The sequence below is a fragment of the Merops nubicus genome, unplaced genomic scaffold (genome assembly GCF_000691845.1).
Source record: "Merops nubicus isolate BGI_N331 unplaced genomic scaffold, ASM69184v1 scaffold25218, whole genome shotgun sequence".
Lineage (NCBI taxonomy): Eukaryota > Metazoa > Chordata > Aves > Coraciiformes > Meropidae > Merops > Merops nubicus.
In genome coordinates, this window is record NW_008625471.1 from 13,848 (window position 1) to 23,870 (window position 10,023).

The 10,023-nt window shown below is 40.2% G+C and overlaps 1 protein-coding gene across 1 annotated transcript; it reads right to left on the reverse strand.

Annotated features, from left to right (window-relative positions):
* Positions 1-1,211: 1,211 nt before the first annotated feature.
* On the reverse strand, positions 1,212-2,829 carry B3GNT2 (UDP-GlcNAc:betaGal beta-1,3-N-acetylglucosaminyltransferase 2). The gene has a single exon (XM_008945699.1). It carries the CDS (start codon positions 2,827-2,829, stop codon positions 1,636-1,638), a length of 1,194 nt encoding a protein of 397 aa, XP_008943947.1. The 3' UTR covers positions 1,212-1,635.
* Between the last annotated feature and the right edge of the window lie 7,194 nt (positions 2,830-10,023).

A 10,023-nucleotide genomic window follows, 5' to 3' on the forward strand; every position in this document is an offset into this window, starting at 1 on the left:
TTGGTTCTTAGAGCTAAAGGAGGGAATAAGAAAGTAGTTGAGGAAGCCAAAAGAGTTGCAGCTGCCAAGTTATTTCAAACAACACCTCAAGTGCCAGCTATTCAGTCCATTCCTTGACTCCTTTCAATTGTACAAGCAGTGTTATTGTACAGGCAATTATTCCTGTACATACTATTTTTCCTAGGGCACTTAACATTCCCTTGCTTTTGCCAGAGTCGTTCACCTATTATAGCATCTAACAAATCCACACACAACTGCAACAGCATTTCCTTGATATTCTGCTATGGAAGTGCTAGAGAAATTCACCACATAAAGCCCTTCGCTTCCCAGCTTCTGAAGTTGTTGCTGAATGCCACGTCGTAGAGTGTAACTGCTCTGTAGGTGAACAGAGTCTCAAATGAAGCCTTAGAAGAACTATTTAAATCACATTTTATTTTGCAAATTCAAAAATAACAATTAAGTTTATTTAACATGTTACACATCTCACGGATTTAAAATATCATGCTCTATTTAAATATCTGAGTGACAACACTATACAAATAAAATGTTACACAAAATATATTTAAGAAAATGTTTTGGTCTTCAATCTGAACAATAAATAGACAGGCACTTCTACATATACAAAGAAAGCAACTGCTATTTAGAATAACTCTTATAAGCAAGATGTGGAAATACAGAAGGTCTGAGTTTTGAGAACATGTTTAACCGTACAAGAGACATCATGCAACTTCAAAGTTTGTTTCAAAATTCAAAGATCTCAGGGTCTGCACAGCTCTAGGTTTGCCACTGCTTTACAGGAGACCCAACCCATGCTCTCGTAAGCCACGTGCAACTTCAGGGATCTGCACCAAATCAAGCTACCTGATCACATTTAGTGCCAAAACAGAAAACAAGGACTGACCAGAGTAGCTTTTCACATAAATAACATGAGCAACAAGTCAGCTTTACCTCAGGTCATCTTGGGGCAGACCTAACTGTACCTACTGCCCAGCCCCAAACAAAATTGGTTCTTCCTTTTCTTTATATATTCATCTCTTTTCTGGGATGTTTCAAATGGTATTCATCTAATTAAAGCATAAATCCTTCAGACACAGGCACACTTTGCACAAAAGTTTTTAAATAAAAGAGAAAAATACTGTTCTGGGGTGCAAAAGGACTGAAAACTATAAATTAAAAAAAACAACCTGTAAAGTCTCTCGTAAGAGTGTTTCATACATAAAGTAAAACTACATTCCTCCAATTTGTGACTTTTTGATTTACAGTGGTTTCCACATACCCACACACAAACGCTACTCAAGGAAAAATGATCTTCCACCATCGTAACTGGTGCAAGATGCACTGTAGTGGGCAATCCCTGTTTCCAATAGAGCTAACCAGTCACTGACAGCTCGTTACGTCCTTGAAGTCCTTTTTAAAATTAAGACAAATATTGAAACATAATGACCACCGGGACAGTGGAAAAGTCAGGACCGAGTCTTCAAGCCATTCCCTCAAATTTTAGTATTATTTTCATTTTCAAAAGTACAGGAAAAAGTTTCCTGAGCAAATTAAGCTATTAAACAGAGCTTCAGTGGTCCACCAAGAAAGTCAGACCCAAATTTGTAAAGTTATCTAGACTTCAGACACCTATACACTTCAACAGTTTAAGTGTGGATCTTGCAAGCGTGTCCAAATCTTAATCATTTCTTGAGGTTTTCTACTATGTACTAACATTAAGTTTGTGTAGGAACATATGTTATTTCTGTATTTTTCTTCGATATCAAATGTTTTGAAGCCTTTGTGTTTTTCAGGAGCAAGCCCAAGCTTCTGAAGGCACATTCCAGTATAAACATCATCAATAGGGTAAAGGAGTACCTGGTCAGATGCATTATTCAGTCTTAATGCCAAATCGCCAGAGTACAGAAACCCACCGCCTCCTGCATATGGAGGATACGAACCTTCATAAACACTTTCTGGGATGTAGTACTTCAATTTTTTTTCTCTGTGAGGTCCAGCATCTTTGATCACATCACCTACAAATAAGTCTTTGGCTTTGTCCTTTGATAAGCTCTTCAAGTAATCCAGGATCTGATGGGTATTCACAAAAACATCATCATCACCCTTAAAAATGAACTGGACATCGGCACAACTGCTGCTGACCCACTTAAGGAACAGCACCTCTTTCAGAGTTAAATTGAAGAAAGTGTCTCTGTAGTTCCAGAGGAGAATGTCTTGGTGGGTGTTGCTCTCAAATTTTATCATGTCTGAAAGATCAGGAAAATGATCCTCTGGTGGGGTCTGTCCAAGTAAGAAGACCCTTTTGACTGTCACATCCCCCGAATCTATTTCCTTGCCCCAGGACTCTCTAATTGCTTGCCTTCTATCAAAATGGGGTATAAGTGACTTAATCGCCAGCAGCAGAAAAGGTTTATGTTTGCACTTGTTTGGCTGATCCATCAATAACGAGTAATTTCTACATCTCAAATAAAGCAGAAAGTCTTTGAACCTGTCTGGCAAGTTTGCAAAGTCACTAACCTCTGAAGGTACCCATGGGTCAGGGTCACAGGAGCTGAGAACACTGAAGTTAGCAAGTAAGTTCTCTTCCACAGTCATATTGGAAAGCAAGGTCAGAATAGGGTTGTACAGCAGTTCAAGCTTCTGTTGTTGTTTGTTCCAATAAGCTTTGTGAGGAGTATATTTTCTCCAGAATTTGCTCTGTGGTATAATAACACGGCCTTTTGCATTCTTCTCTTGGCTGCCGCTTTTTGAGACTTCCACAATCACATAAATAAAAATGTTTATCATCATCAGAATTCCCAGCAACTTTAATCTTCTGCGTCCAACACTCATTTCTCATATCTGTAAAAAGAAAAAAAAAAAAAATAGATTTTTAGCCTTCTTAAGTTCTTGATCTCAAAAATGTGACCTGCTTTCAAAGGAAGAACATGCAAGTTAGTCACCTAAAAGCACAGGTTATGTACATCTCCAAAGAAGCACAGACTGGCCTGCCTCTAATACATACTCCCTACAGCTAGTAGGGGCTTGGGGTTTCATCAAACAAGAAGCTGGTAAGAATCTAAAATTTTCAACTTAGCAATTTTACATATCATCTCACAGCACATCTAAACCACCCGGCAGTTTGTGCTCCCCGTTTAAGCCTCCTTGAAACACTTGACTGTATGATAATTAGAGTCTGAGCCCTCAGCTTGGCAAAGGCAGGCAGAAAAACTTTTTCTGCTAGTAAGGCGAGCTTAAGGGTATAGAATAAATTGGTATATGATAAGGTCAGTTATTTTTAAATTAAGTTTTTTAAGCTTTCATACTTGCACTACTCTTACACCTCCCAAGTACATAACAGGCAGAGCCGAATTTTGAACCATACAATTAATTTCTGTCCGTTTCACTTGGCTGTTCCTTTGGGGAGAGGCTGACAGAACTGGCCAGCTGCATTGCTGGTATTCAGATCTCTGCAGACAGGAGAACAAATTTTGATTTTTTTTTTTTTTCTTCCCCCCTCCAACTAGAAATGAATGGCAGCAGAAAGTGAAAGTGTTATTATCCCTAGGAGGGAAAAGTGCAGCATACAAGGAGGAACATGAAAACAGCTCTAAATCAGAGCTTATCAAACTGTTTACTAGCCCAGGGGTATGTCAATGTTAAATTTTGTGTAGCTTATACAAGCCATTATAAATCAGGAAGTCAGGCTAGAAAATAGTTCAGAACAAATAAGAAAGTAAGATTACATTTAAGTCAAATACAGAACTCATGGTCAAAGGTGCTTTCATTTGCAAGAAGCATAAGTGATTATTGGAAGACCAAGAAAAAGAAAATAAAATTGTAGGCACTGCTAAAAGCCCAGCTGCACACACTGCCTCAGAGGCCCTGCAGTCACAGGGCAAGAGCAGCCCCGAAGGAACACTTGAGAAGTACACCTTGTCCTTGCTGCTCTTCTCATTTTAGTTCCAGCCATCACCAGTCACCTGAGCGAGACTGACCCTTGGTCTCCTCTGGTTTAGCCCGCCTTCCTTTACTTCTTAGCAAGGCAAAACAATGGACTACTCAGAAAAATCCCTACTCTTCCTTCATTTGACCCCACGTTACCACTCGTGTATTTACTGTTGTATATGCTCAGGTCAGATCTATTTTATTTAATGTCCTGTTCTCAGACAGCTATAAAGTTTGTTGTTCTAATTTTAAAGTATTTTCTTCTGTACTTCAAAGACAAAAACATACTTGTGGTCAGTGCCATCCAAGCTAAACAGCTGAACTATTAGAAAGCACCGGTTGGCGACACAGTTCAAAGAAGCTTGATTATCATCTTTCAACTGCCACAGTGGCTTTCACTAACAGCAGATGATTATATACTATTTTTCTTCCCTTTCAGTACACACAAAAATACTGGAGAAGCACCTGGCCTGTGTTTTTGTACTAGTCCACGCAGTTCAGCGTGCACATCACCGCTCATCTTCCCTGTCCTTTACAGCACCTCACTAGGACAAGTGACTTGAGCTACGAGACAAGGGGGTGAGAAGCTCCCCCCTTACTGGCAGTCGCTAACAGAGGACTGCCAAGGGCTGGGCCAGACCCTCAGCTTCCAGGATACGTGGCACTCGCTACACAGCTCATCTGCCAGAGCCCCCAGCTAAGCTGTGAGGAGTCACCATCTCTGCAAGTCAGCTGGATGCCTGACCTGCGACTGTTCTCAACACAGTGAGACACCATTTGCAGAGACTATTTTGATCACTTAAAGGCCTTCAAATCTTATCCAAGTCTTTTGGACAAGTATTCAAATTCTGCAGCTACAAGATCTCCCTTAATTTTCCCATTTTTCACCTGTAGCCTTGAAACCCCCTGCAGGAGATGAGACTGGGATCCTACAGAGGACATGGTGAAACTTTTAATCGGAAATAGAACTTTTCATCAGGAAGTCTGGCAAGATGACAGTAGTTCCATCACATAAGGCACAGTAAATGCTATCAGCCCAACACTTCCAGAATAATTTTCCATCTCTTTTTTAAAAAGATAGCCAATACTGGTGACAGAATTAGTATTTCTGAGAAAAGTAAACATTCATATCAATACAAATAGTTTTTCTAAGATGTCAATACCTCCCCACAATTCTGCATGAAAGTGCTTTTCTATTCTGTAATACACATGTATTATTTTACCAATTAGTTAAGAATATAACTCATCAAGAATATCAAACCAATACTAAGGGCTACCAAGTAAAAAAGTGATCGAGAACTGCTTTGTTGAAGTATCCTTTTCCTAAGACAGATTGTATTAAAAACTTATGAATAACATTAGACCGAGGTTCCTGGACTTAAAGCAAACAGAAAACAGACTTCAAAAAGGCTATTTGTACAAACTGAAATAGAATCCTTGGTTTTGTTTTGCAATTATCACGTATTAGCTTTAATCTTTACACCCAAGGACAGGAATCGATAAAGGGATGCCAGTTCAGCAATTTCACATCAAGTGAACTGGCTTTATCACAAAACACAGTATGACAACCCTCATCACAACGGGGACGTGTTGCTGCGTTTGTGATGTTGTTGCTAGCAGAAGTTTGGGGTTTTTTTGTTGTTGGTTTGTTTTTCAATAAACACCTACATGTCTCAAGGCAAATCTGATTTCTTCACCTGCCTGGCTGACACTACAGCGATTGACCAATGTGGCACTAGGATGGAGATTCTGTGCATGGGGCAACTCCATTTCTTGCTTACAGCTCAGCCACTGCAATCTGGACAGATCACCAGAGCTTCCTCCTATTCCAGTAACAGATTCTCCGATCAGCACTAATATTACAAAAACTCTTAGCTGCCTCTTGACTGCTAAGAATGGACAATCTGTTAGGGAAGCCAATACCAAACTAAAAATGATCTGGTTCAGTACTTAAGTCTACCTGATGCATTTTTACTATAGTTTTCTACCAAGACAAACAGTACTAAGCAATACTTTATTTGAAAAATTCCTGCTCCTTTAGGCGTTTTAAAAAAGAGGCTAGAATACTTAACTAGAATAAAAAGAGTAAACACTATATCTTGGTAAAGCACACCACAGTACACAATCTCAGGAACAGAAAATCCTGCAGAAATTGTTTCCAACTGCAGCAGGTAAGGTGAAGAGTTACCTTCACTCAAAGGTCATCTGATATACAGGTTTTCAACGCCTGTTTTCAACTTCTCAGCAATGCTGATATGAAGACTGTTTCAGCAATCAGTTCAAGTTTGCACAAATCATCACATTTCTGCTTATGCAACTTCCAGCTGCACAGAGTTATGAGTCAGTATCGCTGCATACATAAAAGTCCATTTGTCCAAAGCCTTTAAAAAACATCCATTTGGCTAGAAAAAAAACAAGGGTTAGCTTCAGCCATACCATGGATAAAAATCAAGGCTCTGCTACAGACACAGTATTTGGAAAGACTGATTCAGCAGAAATGTGGAGGGAAGAGGAAGGAGTCGCCCTATTCGGCTCCACTCATACTTCCCTGCAGTCAAAACTAAGGTATTGACAATGGAACAGTTTTATGGAATCACAAAAACAGTGCTGAGATCAAGAGATGGATGTGAAAGGCAAACCAGCAGAAACCAGGAAGAAAAAACAGCTTCACTGCAGGACCAGTCAGCAAGCAGTAAAACAAGATGAACCACAAAAGAAGAAAACAGGTATTACAAAAGCCGTAAGTGCCAAAAGATTCCAAATGCCCCAAAAGCTTTAAATCCAAATAACATTTACGCAAATTAGTGATAAACTGTTAACAGGTGGTTTTAAACAGTATTATTTTATGCTTTACCTCAAGAGTCAACATATTCCAAAATCCTGTAAGGAACCTATTCAGAAGTCTAGAAGAAGAGTTGGTATGAAATAAGAATCACTCTTTGAGCTGGAAGGGATCCATAAGGATCCGAGTCAAGCTCTTGGCTCCAGACAGGACAACCAGAAAGTTAAATATCCAAAAGCACTGTCCAAACACTTCTTGAATATTAAGTACACACACTCCCTCCATCTAATTCCAGGAATTAATCATACACGAGACTCTTTTCTGAAGGCAAGAATTCACAAAAACAGAGGCCGCGATGCCTCCTGACAAAGACAAGGATTACCTCTAGAGGAGGCCAAGCTTAAGGTCAAAACCAAGAACAAGTATATCTAAGTGTACCAGCCCCTAACTAAGGGCACTTATATATGAGCAGTTCAAACTGATGGATCACCAGTTGGGATTCTGCAGTAGAATTCTGATGAGCCCTGCAAACACTTGATTTTCTGTAGTGATGTCACAAAATCAGTATGTGAAATGTGTGATAGCTTTAACTTTTTTTTTTTTAAATTGATGTTACTAAGACATTGCTATGTCCAAACCCAAGCCTAAACCTCTACTGAGGTTTAGCTGTAAAAAAAGGCAAAAGGGAGAAGCAGATGTTGCAAAGAAGTAACTAAAAAACCCACAGTATATTCAGAAGTTTGGAAAATACAGTCCTCTCTAGATGAGAGACAGCCAAAGACAGTGGAATCAGACAGTGCACTAATGAGTCCTCTACAGCAAGATGTCAGAACGAACACACACAGATCTGCAGTCACCAAGTACAGACTACAATCAATCCAAACAGTAATTCTAAAGACTTGGAACTTGCTGCAACATCCAGACTTCGGCAGATGCTGGACATCACCCCAAACTCTGAAGCAGTTTTTAAGCAAGGTACTTCATTTGAATTGGAGATGTTACTATAGATGGTAAAAACCAAGTTAGGACTGGCAAGCACACTCTTGGAAATACCATCAAAGCAAAGAATGACATTGAAAAGCATGAAGGCAAGAGGCAAATGGACAGATCTTGGCCTACCAAATTTATCCCAAATCCTACCAATCTCATCAACAAAGCAACAAAAAAATCTTTCCTGAAAAGTCAGACCAAGTTTGTATCTAACTTATTTCATTCTGCTTATATTCAACAAAACACCCACTGAGTGTTTAAAATACCAGAGGATTAACTGCTTGCTTACACATTGAGATATAATAAGACAACTTCAGGAATGCAACTTTCCTAAATGAGTAAAACTTTCATTCCAGGTTTCTATTTAGCAAGCTGAGTATTGAAGAACCATATATTCATACACCAAATACTGATCATATTTGTTGACTGTAATTGTTGTTTAAGTTCCTAACCAGTGGAGCCTCATTATAAGTCCAGTTGTTGTACACTGAGGCCGCTTCTGCAGCACTCTACAGTCTCAGTCTCTATAGAGATAAACACCCACCCCAAGATCCCCCTTGCAATGCACTAATAGTACACCTAGAGTATCAAATTGAAGAACAAGCATTTAGAAGGCAGCTACAACACAGAGAGCAACTGTTACCTCACCTGTCTTAATACTGACAGAAAAAGTCATCTCTCTTCCTCTTTAACTACTTAAGTCCACGATAAATTATGCAATCAGAGAGATTGATGGCAACCATTTAAAGTTTAACAGCTAAAAAGATATTACTTGGTATTGCAGGAGGGCTGCACCACTCTCCTTTCAAACGAAGGGCTATGTGTTATTAACACCACAACCAGGCACAACACAATGCAATGCTGCTCGGCCGGGATCCCTAAAAGCACTTTCAGGTCAGCAAGTAGGTTCACACAGCACAACCCTGAACAGTGCCAGGGTGTTCACTCGCACTCAGCAGGTCGTGTAGCCTGTGGGAGCAGTGCCCCGTGCTGTATTCCACTGCACAGCATAGGCACAGCCACTAACTATTCCAGTAAGATGAAGAAAACACAGTATTCCTGTTCATTATGTTAAAGGAGGAAAGTTTCAGGAAGAAAAAGACAATACACATTTCCTAGGGTTCTAGGGTTAATAATTCTATTAAAAATTAAGTTTAAATGGTGTTTCTAGATGTACCAAACATCAATTACTTCACTCCAAGACGAGTCCTTTGCTATTAAAAGAGTCTTCCTTTATGCTTTTACTATGAATGACATTTATTGTTAACCTCAAGTCTCAATACGGAAGCACAACAGCAGTAAAAGTAATCTGTGACTACCAGTGAGCAGTCTCAACAGCAGCATATCACACGAATTTGCAGCCAAGCAAACCACCCAAAGTGGAACTCCCTCAAAACAGCCTCAATGTTTGGCATTGACAATTAACAATTCCCCTGGGGAAGGAATACCACATAACAGGAATGACTACCTCAGGTGGTCTCAGGTGTTCCTCCCCATACTGCATATACCACACTAAGCAAATCCTAGGCACGCTTATGCAACCCCAGAATGAAAGAAAACCACTACATTGTACCAGACTACCTGCCTCAACCCTGGCCTCCTGCAGCAGTTCCAGGCTGTGGATCCACAAGCAGCTGAACCCATGTAACCGCCTGACCACTCCCTTTTGATGGTGACTTTCTCCTCCTCCCTTTCTGACTCCAAGAACTCAGGCCTAGTCCCTCCCTTGCACTGGCCCTGGTGCTCTGCCAGGCCTCTCTGTAAATCAGTTCACATCACCAACCCAGCAGAAAACTAACAATGACCAGAGATGCACGCCAGATAAGCACCACAGCAGCTATAGTGAAAGAACACAGCAGTGAGAAGGGGAACAGATAGATCGTCCCTCTTCTGCAGGAATGACAACACACCAGGAGCTGATCCACAATCCCTTCCACCCTCCAGGAAGAGGCAATCTAGCATCATATCAATACCAACGTTGCACTGACATCCCGGTGCAAACACCCACATAATGCCAACCTGTGAACAGACCATGCAGATGCAAGGTGAAACATCTAACTTCTCCACCTCCGTCAAGTCTGACTGAAGTCATGACCTTCAAAAGCAAACACTTGTATCTTCTACTGAGGACAAGAATTATGCTGTATTTTCTAAGTGGGCCGAGTAACCTAACTACATTATTTAACTGCCAAACCAAAGCATTAAATGCCCATTTACTCAGTGGGGCTGACAAAGATAAGGTAATCCTTATTACCTGCAGGTATCACACCTACCACTCTACTAGTTCAGAAATAAACCATGAGGAATTTGGCAAAATGAAGCTGTAA

Bases quoted from the DNA above. Each gene is read 5' to 3' on its own strand.
- B3GNT2 (XM_008945699.1), bottom strand. From the start codon at position 2,829: ATGAGTGTTGGACGCAGAAGATTAAAGTTGCTGGGAATTCTGATGATG.